This window comes from Arachis ipaensis, chromosome B6, assembly GCF_059453495.1.
Source record: "Arachis ipaensis isolate K30076 ecotype BB chromosome B6, ASM5945349v1, whole genome shotgun sequence".
Lineage (NCBI taxonomy): Eukaryota > Viridiplantae > Streptophyta > Magnoliopsida > Fabales > Fabaceae > Arachis > Arachis ipaensis.
The window spans coordinates 107,199,334-107,220,107 of NC_142441.1; the positions used below are offsets into that span (position 1 = coordinate 107,199,334).

The 20,774-nt window shown below is 39.2% G+C and overlaps 1 protein-coding gene and 1 non-coding gene across 2 annotated transcripts; both read left to right on the forward strand.

Annotated features, from left to right (window-relative positions):
* The first annotated feature begins 1,858 nt into the window (after positions 1-1,858).
* LOC148562218 (small nucleolar RNA R71) lies at positions 1,859-1,966 on the forward strand. The gene has a single exon (XR_015886727.1). It is a non-coding gene; the product is annotated as a small nucleolar RNA R71 (small nucleolar RNA).
* Positions 1,967-10,027: 8,061 nt separating this feature from the next.
* Positions 10,028-15,612, forward strand: LOC148562219 (uncharacterized). Its single transcript, XM_088492129.1, has 5 exons — positions 10,028-11,521; positions 11,845-13,349; positions 13,557-14,484; positions 14,564-14,650; positions 14,752-15,612. The coding sequence occupies exons 1-5, from the start codon at positions 10,028-10,030 to the stop codon at positions 15,610-15,612; spliced, it is 4,875 nt and encodes a 1,624-aa protein (XP_088348255.1).
* Positions 15,613-20,774: the final 5,162 nt, after the last annotated feature.

Here is a 20,774-nt window from a genome sequence, read left to right on the forward strand (position 1 = left end):
GCGTTTAAACGCCAGCAAGCTTTTCCTCCAGGGTGTGCTGTTTTTTCTCTGTTTTTCATTCTGTTTTTGCTTTTTCAATTATTTTTGTGACTTCACATGATCATCAACCTACAGAAAATATAAAATAACAACGGAAAATAGATAAATATAACATTGGGTTGCCTCCCAACAAGCGCTTCTTTAATGTCAGTAGCTTGACAGTGGGCTCTCATGGAGCCTCACAGATGTTCAGAGCAATGTTGGAACCTCCCAACACCAAACTGGGGGTTCAACACCAAACTTAGAGTTTGACTGTGGGGCTCTGTTTTGAGAGAAGCTCTTCATTCTTCCTCTCCATGGTTACAGAGGGATATTCTTGAGCCTTAAACACAAGGGATTCTTCATTCACTTGAATGATCAATTCTCCTCTGTCAACATCAATCACAGCCTTTGCTGTGGCTAGGAAGGGTCTGCCAAGGATGATGGATTTATCCATGCACTTCCCAGTCTCTAGGACTATGAAATCAGTAGGGATGTAGTGGTCTCCAACCTTTACCAAGACATCCTCTACAAGTCCATAAGCCTGTTTCTTTGAATTGTCTGCCATCTCTAATGAGATTCTTGCAGCTTGTACCTCAATGATCCCTAGCTTCTCCATTACAGAGAGAGGCATAAGGTTTATGCTTGACCCTAGGTCACATAGAGCCTTCTCAAAGGTCATGGTGCCTATGGTACAAGGGATTGAGAACTTTCTAGGGTCCTGTCTCTTTTGAGGTAATCTCTGCCTAGTCAAGTCATCCAGTTCTTTGATGAGCAATGGAGGTTCATTCTCCCAAGTCTCATTACCAAATAACTTGTCATTTAGCTTCATGATTGCTCCAAGGTACTTAGCAACTTGCTCTTCAGTAACATCTTCATCCTCTTCAGAGGAAGAATACTCATCAGAGCTCATGAATGGCAGAAGTAAATCCAATGGAATCTCTATTGTCTCATTATGAGCCTCAGATTCCCATGGTTCCTCATTAGGGAACTCATTGGAGGCCAGTGGACGTCCATTGAGGTCTTCCTCAGTGGCGATCACTGCCTCTTCCTCCTCTCCAAATTCGGCCATGTTGATTGTGTTTATGGCCTTGCACTCTCCTTTTGGGTTCTCTTCTGTATTGCTTGGAAGAGTACTAGGAGGGAGTTCAGTAACTTTCTTGCTCAGCTGACCCACTTGTGCCTCCAAATTTCTAATGGAGGACCTTGTTTCAGTCATGAAACTTTGAGTGGTTTTAATTAGATCAGAGACCATGGTTGCTAAGTCAGAGTGGCTCTGCCTAGAATTCTCTGTCTGTTGCTGAGAAGATGATGGAAAAGGCTTACCATTGCTAAACCTATTTCTTCCACCATTATTGTTGTTGAAACCTTGTTGAGGTCTCTGTTGATCCTTCCATGAGAGATTTGGATGATTTCTCCATGAAGAATTGTAGGTGTTTCCATAGGATTCTCCCATGTAATTCACCTCTTCCATAGATGGGTTCTCAAGATCATAAGCTTCTTCTTCAGATGAAGCATCCTTAGTACTGCCTGGTGCAGCTTGCATTCCAGACAGGCTTTGAGAGATCATATTGACTTGCTGAGTCAATATTTTGTTCTGAGCCAATATGGCATTCAGAGTGTCAATCTCAAGAACTCCTTTCTTCTGACTTGTCCCATTATTCACAGGATTCCTTTCAGAGGTGTACATGAATTGGTTATTTGCAACCATTTCAATGAGTTCTTGAGCTTCTGCAGGCGTCTTCTTCAGATGAAGAGATCCTCCAGTAGAGCTATCCAATGACATCTTGGATAGTTCAAACAGACCATCATAGAAGATTCCTATGATGCTCCATTCTGAAAGCATGTCAGAAGGGCACCTTCTGATCAATTGCTTGTATCTCTCCCAAGCTTCATAGAGGGACTCACCATCCTTCTGTCTAAAGGTTTGGACTTCCACTCTAAGCTTGCTCAATTTTTGAGGTGGAAAGAACTTTGCCAAGAAGGCATTAACTAGCTTTTCCCAAGAGTTCAGGCTTTCTTTAGGTTGTGAATCCAACCATGTCCTAGCTCTGTCTCTTACAGCAAAAGAAAAAAGCATAAGTCTATAGACCTCAGGGTCAACCCCATTGGACTTGACAGTGTCACAGATTTGCAAGAATTCAGCTAAGAACTGATGAGGATCTTCCAATGGAAGTCCATAAAACTTGCAATTCTGTTGCATTAGAGAAACCAATTGAGGCTTAAGCTCAAAGTTGTTTGCTCCAATGGCAGGGATTGAGATGCTTCTCCCATAGAAATCAGGAGTAGGTGCAGTAAAGTCACCAAGCACCTTCCTTGCATTGTTGGCATTGTTGTTGTTTTCGACTTCCATGTCTTCTTCTAGTTTGAAGATTTCTGTTAGGCCCTCTACAGAGAGTTGTGCCTTAGCTTCTCTTAGCTTTCACTTTAAGGTCCTTTCAGGTTCAGGATCAGCCTCAACAAGAATGCCTCTGTCTTTGCTCCTGCTCATATGAAAGAGAAGAGAGCAAGAAAATATGGAATCCTCTATGTCACAGTATAGAGATTCCTTAAGGTGTCAAAGGAAAAGAATAATAGAAGGAGGAGGTAGAAGAATTCGAACTTATCAAGAGAGATAAAATTCGAATTATTGATAATGGAGGAGTGTTAGTCCTTAAATAGAAGGATGTGAGAAGAGGGGAAGAATTTTCGAAAATAAATTAAAAAGATTTTGAAATAATTAAAAGAAAATTTTGAAAACTTGATGAATGATTTTCGAAATTTGAAGTTGGGAAAGAAATAAAGTGATTTTTTTGAAAAAGATTTTGAATTTAGAATTCAAAAAGATATGATTGAAAATTAAATTTTGAAAAAGATGTGATTAAGAAGATATGATTGAAAAGTTATGGTTTTAAAAAGATATGATTGAAAAACAATTTTAAAAAGATTTGACTTTTAAAATTAATTACTTGGCTAACAAAAAAAGATATGATTCAAAAATTAAACCTTTCTCAGCAGAAAAGGCAACATACTTGAAATTTTTGAATCAAATCATTAATTGTTAACAAGTATTTTTGAAAATGGAAAGAAATTGATTTTGAAAATATATGATTGAAAAGATATGATTTGAAAAAGATTTGATTTTGAAAAATTTTGAAAACTTAAAAAAAAATGTGCATTAAAAACAAAATCTTCCCTCTTGTGTCATCCTGGCGTTAAACGCCCAGAATGGTGCCCATTCTGGCGTTTAACACCCAAATCTCTACCTTTTTGGGCATTAAACGCCCAACCATGTACCCTGGCTGGCGTTTAAACGCCAGTTTTCCTTCTTCACTGGGTGTTTTGAACGCCCAGCTTTTTCTGTTTGATTCCTCTGCTGAATGTTCTGAATCTTTAATTTTCTGTATTATTGACTTGAAAAGACATTATTTTGAAAAATATTTTTGAATTTTTGATGATGGAAAACAATAAAAATGCAACTAAGATCAAATAAACAATGCATGCAAGACACCAAACTTAAAAGTTTGTATACTAAGGACTATAACAATGTAAAAATGCATATGAGAAACAACAAAACACACTAAGCAAGAGAATTTAAAGATCAGAGCAAGGAAATCATCAAGAACAACTTGAAGATCAATGAAGAACATAATGCATGAATTTTTTGAAAATTAGATGAATGCAGTTCACACCAAACTTAAAATTAGACACTAGACTCAAACAAGGAACAAAAAATTATTTTTGATTTTATGATTTTATAGATTTTTTTGTGGTTTTATAAATTTTTTTTTTTTGTGATTTTTGAAACTTGAGTGGAAAAGAAAATAGAAGGGATTCAAAATTTTTAATAAGAATTCCAGGAATCATTGCAATGCTAGTCTAAGACTCCTGTCCAGGAATTAGACATGGCTTACTAGCCAGCCAAGCTTTCAATGAAAGCTCCGGTCCAAAACACTAGACATGGCAAATGGCCTGCCAAGCTTTAGCAGATCATTGCTAACAACAGCAAAATTGATAGAAATCAACAAGCTCTTGTGATAATAAGTTGAAACCTCGGTCCAAAAGATTAGACATGGTTTCACAACCAGCCAGACTTCAACAGATCATCATGAAACTCTAGAGTTCATTCTTAAAAACTCTGAAGAACAAAATAGAAAATCTTTTTGTATTTTTGAAAAATTTTTTTCGAAAAATAAAAAGAAAAAGTAACTAATCTAAGCAACAAGATGAACCGTCAGTTGTCCAAACTCGAACAATCCCCGGCAACGGCGCCAAAAACTTGGTAGGGCGAAATTGTGATCATCAATGGCGCCATCAACATGGTACGCACAATTGTAATCTCAACTCTTTATCACAACTTCGCACAACTAACCAGCAAGTGCACTGGGTCGTCCAAGTAATAAACCTTACGTGAGTAAGGGTCGATCCCACAGAGATTGTTGGTATGAAGCAAGCTATGGTCATCTTGTAAATCTCAGTCAGGCGGATTCAAATGGTTATGGAGGATGAATGATTAAAAGATAAATAAGACATAAAATAAAGATAGAGATACTTATGTAATTCATTGGTGAGAATTTCAGATAATGGTATGGAGATGCTTTGTCCCTTCCGTCTCTCTGCTTTCCTACTGTCTTCATCCAATCCTTCTTACTCCTTTCCATGGCAAGCTGTATGTTGGGCATCACCGTTGTCAGTGGCTACAATCCCGTCCTCTCAGTGAAAATGTTCAACGCACTCTGTCACAGCACGGCTATTCATTTGTCGGTTCTCGATCATGTCGGAATAGAATCCAGTGATTCTTTTGCGTCTGTCACTAACGCCCCACAATCACGAGTTTGAAGCTCGTCACAGTCATTCAATCCTTGAATCCTACTCGGAATACCACAGACAAGGTTTAGACCTTCCGGATTCTCAAGAATGCCGCCATCAATTCTAGCTTATACCACGAAGATTCTGATTAAGGAATCTAAGAGATAAACACTCAATCGAATGTAGAACGGAGGTGGTTGTCAGGCACACGTTCATAGGTGAGAATGATGATGAGGGTCATGGATCATCACATTCATCAAGTTGAAGAACAAGTGATATCTTAGAATAAGAACAAGCTGAATTGAATAGAAGAACAATAGTAATTGCATTGATACTCGAGGTACAGCAGAGCTCCACACCTTAATCTATGGTGTGTAGAAACTCCACCGTTGAAAATACATAAGAACATGGTCTAGGCATGGCCATGAGGCCAGCCCCAAAACGTGATCTAAGGTAGCATAGAACTACTCAAAGATTAGACATCAAATACAATAGCAAAAGGTCCTATTTATAGAGAACTAGTAGCTTAGGGTTTACAAAAATGACATAAATATCCACTTCCGGGCCCACTTGGTGTGTGCTTGGGCTGAGCATTGAAGCATTTTCGTGTAGAGACTTTTCCTGGAGTTAAAAGCCAGCTTTTGTGCCAGTTTGGGTGTTTAACTCCCACTTTGGTGCCAGTTCCGGCGTTTAACGCTGGGAATTCTTGAGCTGACTTTGAACGCCAGTTTGGACCATCAAATCTCGGGCAAAGTATGGACTATTATATATTTCTGGAAATCCCAGGATGTCTACTTTCCAACTCAATTGAGAGCGCACGAATTGGGCTTCTATAGCTCCAGAAAATCCACTTTGAGTGAAGGGAGGTCAGAATCCAACAGCATCTGCAGTCCTTTTTCAGCCTCTGAATAAGATTTTTGCTCAGGTCCCTCAATTTCAGCCAGAAAATACCTGAAATCACAGAAAAACACACAAACTCATAGTAAAGTCCAGAAAAGTGAATTTTAATTAAAAACTAATAAAAATATAATAAAAACTAACTAAAATATACTAAAAACATACTAAAAACAATGCCAAAAAGCGTATAAATTATTCGCTCATCAGTGTCCTCCAATCTCTTACCTGCATGATATTTAGTATGCAATTTAGTTCAAACCTTGATTTGTCGAGTGTTAGTTGTGTCAGTTCTGGTGTGTGTAATTGTGGTCTTGTGGTGGCTAGCTTGGACAATATGTCTGCTCGTGTATTTTATTCTCTGTTTATGTGTATGATTTTAAAGTTATCAAATTTTGAAATAAGATACTTTGTTATGAGCCAATACCTCTCTAACAAAGGATCTTTTACCTGGAAGTCGTCTTTGATTTGCTGGACGACAAGGAGTGAATCACCGTATACTGTGAGGTGAGGTATTTCCAAATCCTGGGCGAGCTTTAGTCCGGCTAGGAGAGCTTCGTACTCTGCCTGGTTGTTGCTTGCTGTAAAGGAGAATTGTAATGACTGTTCGGCTATGACTTGTTCTCCTTCCTTGAGTGTCACGCCGGCTCTGCTTTCTTCTTTGTTTGCTGCGCCATCTACATACAGTTTCCAGTTTTGTTCTGTGTTTTGTCCTTGGTTGTTAGCTCAGAGATGAAATCGGCTAGTATTTGCAGCCTTGGGGTTTTCCTAGGTTGGTATTGTATGTCATACTCGGAGAGTTTGACGGACCATTTTGTTAGGCGTCCAGCAAGCTCGGGATTCGTCAGAACCTGTCTCGAAGATTGGTTTGTTCTGACTATTATAGTGTGGCTTTGGAAGTATTGCCTCAGTCTTCTTGCTGTTGTAACCAGAGCCAGTGTGAGCTGTTCTATCTTCGGGTATCTGGATTCTGCCGGTTGTAGTATTCTGCTGACGAAGTACACCGGCTTTTGTATTTTCCCTGTTTCAGAGACTAACACCGAACTTATGGCATGGTTAGAAACTGACAAGTATAAAAATAATGGTTTACCGATTTTTGGTTTTTGGAGGATTGCTGGTGATGACAATATTTGTTTGAGCTCGGTGAAGGATTGCTCGCAATCTTCTGTCCAGTTGAACTTTTTACTTTTAGCGATTGTCTGGAACAAATGGTATGATCGGTTTGCAACTACAAGTAGGAATCGTGATAAGGTAGCCACTCTTCCCGCCAGTTGTTGTACTTCTTTTATTGTTTTTGGGCTGTTCATCTTAAGGATAGCCTCGCATTTTTCTGGGTTTGCTTCAATACCTCGTGAGGTCAGCATGAATCCGAGGAATTTCCCTCCTTGAACCCCAAATGCGCATTTTTCTGGGTTTAGCCGCATGTTATATGCTCGGATCTGTTGGAAGACTTCTTTCAAGTCATCACAGTGTGATCCCTGTGCTGGGGTCTTCGGTACCATGTCATCTACATAGATCTCCATATTTTGCCCTATTTGTTGTTGGAAGACTTTGTCCATTAGTCGCTGGTATGTTGCTCTTGCATTCTTAAGGCCAAATGGCATAACTTTGTAACAAAAATTTCTGTGTTCTGTTATAAAGGCCGTTTTGCTTTGATCTTCTGGATGCATGAGGATCTGGTTGTAACCAGAGTATGCATCCATGAAGCTTAGGCTTTTAAATCCAGAAGCATTATCCACTAGTTTGTCAATGCAAGGTAAAGGATAGGCATCTTTCGGACATGCCTTGTTTAAGTTTGTAAAGTCGACGCACATGCGCCATTTACCTGAGCTTTTCCTTACCATTACCACATTTGAGAGCCACGTGGTGAAGCGGAGTTCTTTGATAAAGCCGGCGTTGAGGAGCTTCTTTGTCTCTTCAAGGGCTGCTTTCATTTTTTCAGTTCCGAGGTTCCTCTTTTTTTGGGCGATTGGCCTACTTGTTTTGTCTCCTTTGGCTCTTTTTTGGTTTCCCTGCTTTTCCGTCCTTCGACATATTTTTCTAGGAGCCCTTGCCGAGCTAATCTTTCCAACAGGTCCTTGGCTATTACGCATTCATCTGTTGCATGCCCATACTTCTGGAGGAAGGCACAGTGCTTGCTTCTGTCCATGAACCGTTGATCTTGATAGCTTCCTGCTCTGGCGGGAGGTTTGACTATTTTGGCGTTGAGAATCTCCTTGATTATGTTCTCCCTTTTTGTATTGAATCTGGTGTAGGTATCGAACTTTGGTGTGAGCTTGAAGGGCTTCTTTTACTCTTTCTTGCTCGGCGGTTTGAATGTCCTATCTTCCTCTCTTCTTGTCGGTTATTTTTCTGTTTTTTGAGCTTCTCGTAATTCCTCGATCTCCATCTGTCTTGCAGCTCTCTCCCGGAATTCTTCCAACGACCTGGGTTTGGTAATTGCAATTGTTTCTCTTAATTTCCCAGGTCTGAGGCCAGTCTTAAATGCGTGCAGGTGGACCTTAGGGTCCAAATCTGGAATCTTCATGGTGGCCTCAGTGAATCGGGTTAAGTAGTCTTTAAGGCTTTCATGTTGTCCTTGCTTGATCATACCGAGGTAGTTTGATCCATATATCCTTGAGGCGGCGAAGTAGTCGATAAAAGACCTTGCCAGATCCTCAAAGGATGAAATTGATCCTACAGATAATTTGGAAAACCAAAGTAAAGCGGCACCGTCAAGGTAAATGGGAAAAGTTCGACAAAGTATGGGTTCATTATTAGTGCCATTAAAGAACATCATAGACTGAAATTTTTTTATATGAGCTCGGGGATCACCAATCCCCTTATAAGGTTCCAGGGAGTTAGGCAGCACGAAATTCTTCGGCATCTTGAAGTTTGTGATTTCTTTGGAGAAGGGGTTGTCCAGCGTCAACTTTTCCTTTGGCGGGGTGATGCTTAAAGGGTCTGAGTTTCGCAGGGCCGAGCTTTTGGAGCTACCTTCTTCGTGCTTTCCTGCATTATTTTGTGTGGAATGTTCAGCAAGTCTTCGGACCTCTGCCTGGAGTTCGGCCATCTGGGCTAGAAGTTCGGCTTAGTTGAATTGTTGAGTTCCGTTCTCAGCCATATCTAGAAGGTTGAAATCCCTGCGCAAAAAAAAATAGAGAAAGGCAGTGTAGGAGTAATAGTGGGGTTAGATTAATTCAGGCCCCAAATGTTCCGTCTGTATGCTGTCGATGTATAGCAAATCCTTCTGCCTGCAACTGTGCTCAGGTGGAAGAGTTATACGTCGGCTGAGTTGGAACACCGCGGCGGGAGCACCTGCAAAAAGTACTCTGACGCTCAAGTAAGAAAGCAAGTTTATAAGAGAATAGGAGAAAACAACTTAGAGTGAACTCTGTGACCTGTTTTACTCCGAGGTTGGATATGTGTTTATATAGGCATCTTTAGTATGTTCGGTTATAGCATATCTCGGAGTTCTCCATGTGTTCCGAGGTTATCCCAAATGATAACGTCTCAAAATGTTCGTTACGCTCTGAGCTTTTTCATAGCTTGTCCGGATTTGATGGATTTGTTTGATATTTGATTCTGTTTTGTTCCGAGGTGTTCGGTTGCTGTGCTGGCCGAGGTATTCGTTATGTATCAGAAAGTATGTTATTAACAACTTCAAAAGACTATGACATTCCATGGATTTACCAAGATAACATCAGGACCGAAAGACTGTGCAGCACCTCCAAACTGAGAAATAATAAAGAACCTGCAAACTGATTCATAATTTTGTAATGGATTTTTTTTTCTGATGTGTAAGGGTTAATTTTGGTTCTTTTGAATGATCTTTTTAACATAAACAGTCCAAGTCTAATATTGTATTTGTCTAAAAATCTATTTAATTTAATATACAAGTAAAAAATCGGTTAAAATGAACCAAATAATCAATTCTATGTATAAGGTTTGGTTATAAAATTTGACTTTTTTTTTATAATAATCGGTTTGAATAAACCAAAATATAAGTGAGGACAAGGGGTGTTTATGGATCGGATTCGATCCGCATATCCGCGGTGTTTATCCGAATCCAATTCAAAAATTGCGGATATGGACCGATCCGCAAGGCTTTCAAATCGGATCGGATTAGATCCGCACACAAATCGGATCGGATTGCGGATTTTGTGTTGGTATCCGCATATCCGCGTATCCGCAAAAATAAAGAAATAAATAAGTAAATATTATTTTTATGTTTTATTTCAACTAATAATTATCATATATGTTGTATTATTTTATCATCCAAGGATTATACTATTTTATCATCCAAAACCCTAGCAGAGAAAGAGTACGTACTCCGTACTCAAAGAGAATGAGAGAAGGAGAAAGCGGGGGCGAGCAGTTGAGGGTGAAACACGGTGAGGAAGATGGCCATGCCATCGGAAGAGATAAGGGGGAGAGCGTGGGTGGGTGTGTATCCGGTGTTAAGGAGGGTTCTTCTCGAGAGGGGTTAGGAAAGTCATCCAAGGTCTCTTTTAGAGATAAAGTCATTGGTGCAGAAAAGTCTAAGGCCTTTGCATTAGTAGGGTCTTTATCTGGGGATGGTATCGCGATGGTGACAGGTAAGCAGGGTGATTCTCGTCCACCAAGTGTCAGTTTTACCAAGGAGGCAAAGAGCTGTCTAGCTGAACCTTATAAGGAAGCCATCGTGATCAAGGTGTTGGATAAGTATTATGGCTACACGGCTCTCATGCATAAGCTCCGGATAGTATGGCGCATCAAAGGAGGGTTTGATTTGTTGGATGTGGGATTTGGATATTTTTTGGTTAAATTTGATATTGCTGGGGATCGTGAGAAAGTCATTCTTGGTGGCCCGTGGTTGATAGACGGTCACTATGTTGCAGTAAAGCCATGGGATGTGGATTTTAGGCCATGCGAAAAAACCTTTGGATCAACGCTGGTATGGATTCGAGTCTCGGGACTTCCAATTTGGTGCTACCAGGAACAAGCAATGCTGCGAATTGCTTCTGCAATTGGGATTCCGGTGAAAGTAGATTTGGCTACTAAGCTCGCAGAAAGAGGAAAATATGCCCGAGCTTGTGTTCAAATTAATCTTGAGTTGCCTGTAATCAAACATATTATAGTGGAGGGTGTGACTTATGAAGTGGAGTACGAGAGTTTACAGTTGATTTGTGCTACTTGTGCACGGTATGGGCATGATAAATCGTTGTGCATGGAGAAGGAGTCCTTGGAAGGAAACATAAATTCCTTTGGTGATGGAAAAAATAATGAAGCCCCAACACTAGTGCCACACAACAATCATGAGATTCAAAAAGAGGCTGAATCAGAAGCTCGTGATTTGGGTGAGAAATTAGGAGTTGTTAAAGGGAAGGATGTGGTTACGGAATCATTGGCTCCTCACGTGCCTGATGGTCTTGTTAATGAGGCATGCATGGATGATGGAGAGGGCTGGCAACAAGTGCTGCGTAAGAAAAAATTTACAATGGGCCAGTCATCAGGTTTGAAGGACCAAGATGGAAAGCAGCACAAGTTTGGTTCGAGAAGGGTTCCAAGGCCCAATTTGCATGGTGATGGAGGCAAATCAACTGGCATTAGGATGGGAAAGCAAGAAAAACATGAAATTGCGCCATCTCCATCGCGCAGAACTCCTGCACGTCGTGGAATTTCTCTACGGAAGCGTCCTCGGCCTTCCTCCTTGCAGAACTCGCCAGTTGATAAAAATGGTGGCACAACGGAGGAAACCTTAGTAGATGGAAGCATGGCAAGTGCAGTGTCAGGGGGTCCAAAGGTGGCAATTATTGAGGATCAAAGTGTGCCAGTACCGCAGGACAAACCACCTATTGAGGTTGGTGATTCTGTTTAGAGTTTATGTTCTTATTTATTCTGTCCCTATTATTTATGGATAGTTTAAATATGATTGTTTGGAATATTAGGGGTGCTTCTAATAAGTTAGCCCGGGTGCATTGTAAGGAACTTGTTAGGAAATTTAGACCTGTTTTCTTTATTGTGGTTGAAACTAACTCCCCTTTTCAGCATTTAAAATTATTTTGGGAAAGGTTGGGGTATCACTCTGTTGGTATAGTAGAGGCACAGGGGCATAAGGGAGGTATTTGGTTTCTATCCTCTATGAAGGGTGTTTGTTGTAAGTTCATTGATGCTTTTGATCAGGGTGTTACTATTGAGGTTCACTTTGATAATTTAATTTGGAGGTGTAGTGGTATTTATGGCAGTCCTCAATTTAATAAAAGGGTTCTCCTTTGGGATTATCTTGTTGCACAATCCATGGTTTTTCAAGGACCTTGGATTGTTCTTGGTGATTTTAATGAAGTCAAATTTTCTCATGAATCTAAGGGCTGTCAATTTTCTCATCAAAGAGCAGACATGTTTGCTACTTCATTAGGGGATAGTGGTTTGTTTGATCTGAAGACTATCGGGAGGCAGTTTTCTTGGTACAGGAGGGTGAAAAATTATGTTGACGTGGCAAAAAAGCTTGATCGAGTCTGTATAAATAGTAGTTGGTTATCTATCTTTCCAGAGGCTTATGCAGAAGTTTTAAATAGGCTTCAGTCTGATCATTGCCCTATTCTGGTGCGTTGTAAAGGTCGTCCTCAGCCTAAAGAGAATCGACCTTTCCGATTTGTTGCTGCTTGGGCTACTCATCCTGGGTATAAAGATATTGTGAACCAGTCATGGTGGTCTGGTAATAGAGGAATTCATGGCAAGCTTTCAGAAGTACAGAAGAATTCACTAGAGTTTAACTCGAAGGTATTTGGTAACATTTTTGTTAAGAAATGTGAATTAGAGCAGCAGATTAATTATTTACAAAAGCGTTTGGAAGTGGTGGATAGTATTTATTTGCGTCAGAAAGAGCAACAGTTGCTTGATGATTATAATAATACTCTAGTGCAAGAAGAGCTCCTATGGTTCCAAAAGTCCAGAGAGCAGTGGGTAAGGTTCGGGGATAGGAATACAAGATTCTTTCATATTCAAACTCTTGCGCGAAGGAAGCATAATAAGATTCATGGCCTTTTTCTCAAGGATGGAGTGTGGGAAACTGATCCAGAAGTTCTGAGTCAAGAAGCAGAGTCTTTCTATAAAAGCTTATTCTGTCATTTGGATGATGTTGATTTGGGTTGCCTTGGTGATGTGCCTCTTCCTTCTCTGAATGAGGAAGCTTGCAATAATCTTACGGCACCAGTTACTATGGAGGAAGTCAAAACAGCTATTTTTCACATGAACTCTTTTAAAGCTCCAGGTCCGGATGGGTTTCAAGCTTTCTTCTTCAAAGAATATTGGGAGATCATTGGTCTTGATGTTTGGAAGATGGTTAAGCAGGCATTCTCCGGTGTTACTCTTGATCCGAGAATGTTGGAGACTTTACTGGTTCTCATTCCAAAGGTTGAATCACCGGTATCTATGAAAGATTTCAGGCCAATTAGTCTCTGCAATGTAGTTTACAAGATCATCACGAAGGTCCTTGTTAATAGGCTTCGTCCTCATCTTGCGGAGATTGTTGGCCCGCTTCAAGGAGGATTTATTCCGGGACGAGGAACTCCTGACAACATCATTATTGCTCAAGAAGTCCTCCACTTTATGAAGAAGACTAAATCAAAGAAAGGCACACTGGCCTTTAAGATTGATCTGGAGAAAGCTTATGACAGAGTTGACTGGAGGTTTTTAGCTCATACCCTTAAGAGCTTTGGTTTTCCTATTCCTACACTTAATTTGATTATGAATTGTGTCACTGCTTCTTCCTTATCTATTCTTTGGAATGGGAGTCGTCTGAATGGCTTTACTCCTAGCCGAGGTCTTAGACAAGGAGACCCTATGTCACCCTATCTTTTTGTGTTGTGTATGGAGCGACTGGCATGCTTTATTAGTCATCAGGTTGATTTGGGCTTGTGGGAGCCGGTTGCTATTTCTAGAGGGGGACCAAGAATATCCCATTTAATGTTTGCAGATGACTTGCTTCTATTCTGTAAAGCTACAAAGAGACAAGTGCAAAATGTGATGTTGGTTTTAGAGACTTTTTGCAAAGCATCTGGGATGAAGATTAATGTGGAGAAGTCTAAAGCGCTTTGCTCCAAGAATGTCTATGCAACAAGGAAAGAGGTTTTCACTGGGGTATCCTCTATCAGATTTGTCCAGGATTTGGGCAAGTATCTTGGAGTTACCCTTAGCCATTCTAGAGTGACTCGTTCAGCTTTCAATGGTGTCCTGGATAAGATTCAGAGTAGGCTAGCAAGCTGGAAAGGGAGTTTACTCAATCGGGCTGGTAGACTCTGCTTGGTTAATTCTGTTGCCGCTGCTATTCCCACGTACCAGATGCAGGTCTCTATTTTTCCCAAAGGAATCATTAGTAAATTGGAGTCTATGATGAGAAATTTTCTTTGGAAAGGACAAGTTGATGGAAGAGGATTAAATCTTGTTAGTTGGAAGGTACTGGTTACTCCAAAAAAATATGGAGGTTTGGGGATTAGAGATCCTTATTGTGTAAATATTGCTCTTCTTGGGAAGCTAGTTTGGACTTTTTTCCAGCAGCCAAACAAGCTATGGGTCCAATTATTGGATGCCAAATACCGATCATCTCTATATGACTGTTTTAGTTATCCTAAGAACAAGGACTCTCCCATTTGGAGGTGTCTTTGCAAGGCTTGGAAAGTGTTGAAGGATGGGTTTGCTTGGTGTATTGGAGATTTGAACCAGAATTTTTGGTTTTCTAGCTGGAGGAGAGAAGGACGGTTATCTAATGAGATGGATTATGTCCACATTTCTGATTCGAATCTCCGGATACAGGATATTTGGTCGGTTGGTAGGTGGCATTTGGATACTCTTTATTCTCCTTTATCTCAAAATCTGAAAGATAATATTCTCTCTTACAATCCAGATGAACAAGCAGGTCCGGAAGTGGGTTGGTATTGGAGTGGGTCTGCTGCCAAAGTCTATGACTCACGCAATGGTTACTTGTGGTTGTGTAAGCAGCTGTTTGGTTGGGAGGAGAGGGAGAATTGGCTTTGGCTTTGGCGTCAGCTTGTTCCGGAAAAGCATAAGTTTTTGGCTTGGTTGTGTCTTAAGGAGGCTCTTCCTACTGCAAGTTTTCGCTTTAGAAGAGGGATGTCGTCATCGGATAGGTGTCCAAGATGTCTTTCTAGCCAGGAATCGGTTATACATTGTATTCGGGATTGTCCAAAAGCTCAGCTTGTCTGGCAAAGGTTGGATATTCCTTGTCATCCTTTGGATTTGAAGAACTGGTTCTTGTATCATAGCAGAGAGCACCCGTTCAAGTTCTTTTCGGGACTTTGGTGGATATGGCGAGCAAGGAATAACGACATCTTTAATCCCCATGAAACTTGGCCTCCGGAAAAAGTCATTTGTTTGGCATTAACTTCAGAAAAGGAGCTTAGAAATATTTTTGAATTACAACGTATGTCTCTTCCCTCTACTCTAAATGGTTTTTGGAATCCCCCATCCATTGGTACTTTTAAGATTAATTGTGATGCTAGTTATTTTGGTTCGGGTGATAGTGTTGGTTTTGCTTGTGTTATTAGAGATTGTAATGGGAGCTGGCAAAGGGGGTGTTTGGGAATGATTGAGAGTAATAGTATTCTTCAAGGAGAATTGTTTGCTATTTGGAGAGGATATCTCTTAGCTTGGGATGTGGGTCAACGAGATGTTATTTGTGAGACGGATTGTGTGGAAGCATTTAATCTTGTTACTCAAGATGGTTTTGGGTTTATTGATCCACTGGTGCTCAAAATAAGAGATATCATGCATTGGAATTGGCGTGTTGACTTTCGTTTGATTATGAGAGATGCAAACACGGTGGCAGATACTATGGCAAAGATGGCGATGAAGTTACAACTTTCGCATGTGGAGCTTCTTTCACCTTGGGAGGAGTTTAAGAGTAGTCTTAAACGGGACTGTCCCTCTATTTAAGCAGTTCCTTGTTTTGTTTCTTTTGTTTTTCTTTGTTTAATTTATTTCAGTCACCAAAAAAAAAAAAATATATATATATATATATATATATATATATATATATGTTGTATTATTTTAATTTATTATTTAAAAAAAGTATGTTTAATATTATTTTAAGAGTAAACATATTTAAAATAATAGAAAAATAAATTTTATTGATATTTTTTAATAAAAATAAGTTTTTAAAAATATTTGTGTGTTTTGCGAATATATCTGATATCCGATCCGATCTGATCCGCAAATGTGCGGATCAGATCGGATCGAATCCAACCTTAAAAACTGCAGATATTGGATCCGATCTGATGCGATAATTTTCGTGCAGATCGGATCGAAATTTCGGCCATATCTGATCCGATCCGATCCGCGTGCACTCTTAGGACACTTGTCACATTCTCATACATAATCTTTAAAAAAAGTTGTTTTGGACATCTTGATGTAAGTGAACCTTTTTTGTCATAGGACAAAAATAATAATTATTTTATTATTAAATTGAAGGACCGATTTTTTGGAATACAAATTCATAAAAATGTTATTATACCTGACGTTTAAGTACTTCAAAATTCTTTTGGAATGGTCTAAAAATAATTTGTTACGGAACACATACGCCGTATGGAGTGGTCTAATTTGGGTTCATTAAGGGCACCGAACAACCTTGGGCTTGGATAACTTCTGTAATGCCATTAGCCCAGCCCAAATTGTAGGTATGAATTCTAAGTTGTTAAATAATGTAGCAAGAGTAACGTATTATACCAAAAAAAAAATTAATGTAGCAAGAGTTGGGTATTAGGGGTGTTCGCGGTGCGGTTTGGTTCGGTTTTTGAAGGAAAAGCCATCCGATCCGATCGTTTAATTAAGCTGTGATTCGGTTTGGTTCGGTTTTTTTTCAAGGTCATCCGAACCAAACCAAACCAATTAAAATCGGTTTGGTTTGGTTCGGTTTGTTCGGTTTTTCAATCAAATAAAAAAAATTCTACCATACTATTATCCAAAGTCATAACATTGAAATCGACAAACCGAAATACACAATAGCTAACAAAGTCTTGATCTAATCAAATACAACGACAACAGAATTCAAATACGACAATTAAAGAATTTTAATAGTTCAACAGTCAACACAACTGAAAATAAAAATAAATTGTCATTAAACTGATAGCAAAGTTATGGTGTCTTCTCCAACAAAATAGCTAACTTCATAATGTAAACCAACCTGAAATAAAAAAAAAGTTACATAATAAGAACAACAACAACAATAATAATTATAATAATAATAATAATATAAGGAAAACAATTCCTACCATAACAACTTAACAAGATGTACTTTAATCAGACTCAACACCAGAATCTTCTTCATTGGGATCACGAGTGGGTGCAACTTCTACAAAATATATAAAACAAGAAACAATCATAACAATTAATATATATTAATAAAAACTAGATTAAAATAAAGAAAATTATAAGTAGAAACTTAACCATACCTAATTCCAACTTCTCCAATTCCTCGATGAGTTCCTCAAGGACAAGTTTTGGAGAGTTTCGGAGCCAATTTTGGGTACAAATTAACGCTTCAGCTGTCATCGGTGTTAGTTATTCAACACCCTTCCTCCAGTACTAAATGCCGATTCTGAAGCAACTGTGGAAACTGGCATGGCTAAGACGTCTCTTGCAATCTGCCCAAGAATTGGAAATTTAGTGGAATTCACTTTCCACCAATTTAGAATGTCGAATTGCACGCCACTCTTCTCTAATGCCTCCATAAGATATAACTCCACCTCATTCTTGTTAGCACTCTCATTGAATTGCATTTCCTTCTCAAATTCCATAGCAAAAGAAGTTTCATGTGCCTCAAGCTCTTGTGTGCTAATTTCAGGAGGATCTTGCCGACTAGACCTTTGATAGTTACCACCAAACAACCTATAGCTATCAAACATCATTTGAACTAGTATTATCAACAGTGATAAAAAAAACCCGGGATATCCCCCAGCTCAACAAACATCTCTCAATCTTCCTACCAATTGTTTTCCCCTTGTGATTCTTGATAGCACAAAAATTTAAGATTCTTTTTTGCAATTTCCAATTAGCATCAATGTAATGAGCAGTAAGGCAAAGATAGTTCAAGTTTTGCACAGATGACCAACAATCAGTTGTCAAACAAACATTTTGATTTGGTTGAGAGAAAACAGACTTCAACTTAATTTTTTCATTCAAATAAAGCTTCCAGCAATCCCTAGCAACTGTGAGCCTTCCAGGAATTGGAAACTTGGGTTGCAAACAACTCGTATAATAACGAAAACCCTCCCCCTCAACATGCGAAAAAGGCAATTCATCCACAATAATTATTCTAGCAAGCGCTTGTCTACAACGATCAACATCAAATGACACGGCAGAAAGTGAACTACCTATCCCTTTCCTATCATCTTTTACCACATCTTGAAAACAAAGAATCTTTTGGGTAGGATCTAATGCCTCCTTCGGAAATTTTTTGCATTGCGACAACAAGTGATTTTTCATGTTACTAGTGCCATTTTTATGTGTATCACATGCATAACTAGCCCCACACCAATTACATTTAGCTCTAGGATATTGTGGATTACTAGTTTCATCTTTAGTAAAGTGATCCCATGTCCAAGACCTAGGTCTACAAGGTTTTCTCTTACCTTCGTCGGTCTTAGTTTCAGCAGAGTCATCAACGGGAGCTTCTTCAACAGCCCGCCTTTTCCCTCGGCCTCTACTAGCAAGCTTCCTTGTGTTTCGATGAGGAGCTGGCACAGGAGGCAATGCAGTCGGAGATCTGATGCTTGTTGATTCATTCGGAATAGGAACTGGAGGCAATCCAGTGTCGCCCATATTCTCACTTGAACTGACGTCAAACTACATAAACAAATACAATAAGTCAAGGACAGAAACCAGCAATAAACAAAACAATAAATCAAGGATAGAAACCAGCAATAAACAAGCAATAAACAAAACTGAACAAAACCTGATAATCTAAACAAGCAATAAACAAAACCAACAATAAACACCAATAAACAAGCAAAAAACAAGCAATAAACAAAACTGAACAAAACCTGATAACCTAAACAAGCAATAAACAAAATTAGCAATAAACAAAATCAGCAATAAACAACCAATAAACAAGCTATAAACAAGCAACAAACTAGCAATAAACCAGCAATAAACAAATACAATAAGTCAAGGACAGAAACTAGCAATAAACAAAACAATAAATCAAGGATAGAAACCAGCAATAAACAAGCAATAAATAAAACTGAACAAAACCTGATAATCTAAACAAGCAATAAACAAAACCAGCAATAAACACCAATAAACAAGCAATAAACAATCAATAAACAAAACTGAACAAAACCTGATAATCTAAACAAGCAATAAACAAAACTAGCAATAAACACCAATAAACAAGCAAAAAACAAGCAATAAACAAAACTGAACAAAACCTGATAATCTAAACAAGCAATAAACAAAATCAGCAATAAACAAAATTAGCAATAAACAAGCTATAAACAAGCAACAAACTAGCAATAAACCAGCAATAAACAAATACAATAAGTCAAGGACAGAAACCAGCAATAAACAAAACAATAAATCAAGGATAGAAACCAGCAATAAACAAGCAATAAACAAAACTGAACAAAACCTGATAATCTAAATAAGCAATAAACAAAACCAGCAATAAACACCAATAAACAAGCAAAAAACAAGAAATAAACAAAACTGAACAAAACCTGATAATCTAAACAAGCAATAAACAAAACCAGCAATAAACACCAATAAACAAGCAAAAAACAAGCAATAAACAAAACTGAACAAAACCTGATAATCTAAACAAGCAATAAACAAAATCAGCAATAAACAAAATCAGCAATAAACAACTAATAAACAAGCTATAAACAAGCAACAAACTAGCAATAAACCAGCAATAAACAAATACAATAAGTCAAGGACAGAAACCAGCAATAAACAAAACAATAAATCAAGGATAGAAACCAGCAATAAACAAGCAATAAACAAAACTGAACAAAACCTAATAATCTAAACAAGCAATAAACAAAACCAGCAATAAACACCAATAAACAAGCAAAAAACAAGCAATAAACAAAACTGAATAAAACCTGATAAACAAAATCAACAATAAACAAAATCAGCAATAAACAACCAATAAACAAGCTATAAACAAGCAACAAACTAGCAATAAACCAACAATAAACAACCAATAAATAAGTAATAAACAAGCAATAAACAAGCAATAAACCAGCAATAAAAAAGCAATAACCAGCAATAAACAAGCAATAAACTTAACAAAACCTGATAATCTGAAAATTAAATCAAGGACAAAAACCAGCAACTGAAGTTTAAATCAATAAGCAGCAATGAACAAGCAATAAACTGAACAATGCATCAGTAAAGTTAACCAAAAATAACCAACAATGCATCAATAAAGTTAACCTGAATAGATGGCTCGGGCTCCATATGCACTCAAATCGGTGGCTGGCTGTCTTGATCGTGGGTGACCCTACAGAATCCAGAAACGCTGCTAGGTGGAGGCGGTGAGGTCGGAGGTGGCGAGGTCGGAGGTCCTGTGTCGATCATCGCCCGTCGGCGCTGTCTGCTGTGCTACACTGCTACCCTGTGGCTTTTCGGTCAGTGGGTAACTGGGTGGTGTCGACTGGCGAGCCAGGCGAGGTGCTGTGTTGAGGGATCTTCGTCTTCGTGGTGCACCAGCGGTGGGGATCTGCTATGTTCGGCGGTGGAATTTGGAGGAAGCAAGGCGTCGAGTCTCAAGGAGGTGGGTGGCTCAGGCTAGCTCTGTGGCTGGGTCTGGGTGAGTGGATGTGCACTGTGCAGGCCGCAGAGGGCGAGGTGTGGTGGCTTAGGCAGGCTGGCACTGGCAGGGCTCTGGGTCTCTGGGATTTGGGGGTTAGGTTAGGGTGGGCGATTTGGGGAGGCACTCGCGCAGCATAAGGTAACACGTTTGCCGTTTGGGGGGTGGGGGTCTGGGGGGTGGGGTAGGTAGTTTTTAATTTTTAGGGTTTTGGGAAGACCGGTTCGGTTCGGTTCGATAGGGTTTTGGTGGCAAGAACCGAAAACCAAACCGAACCGCAAAAAAC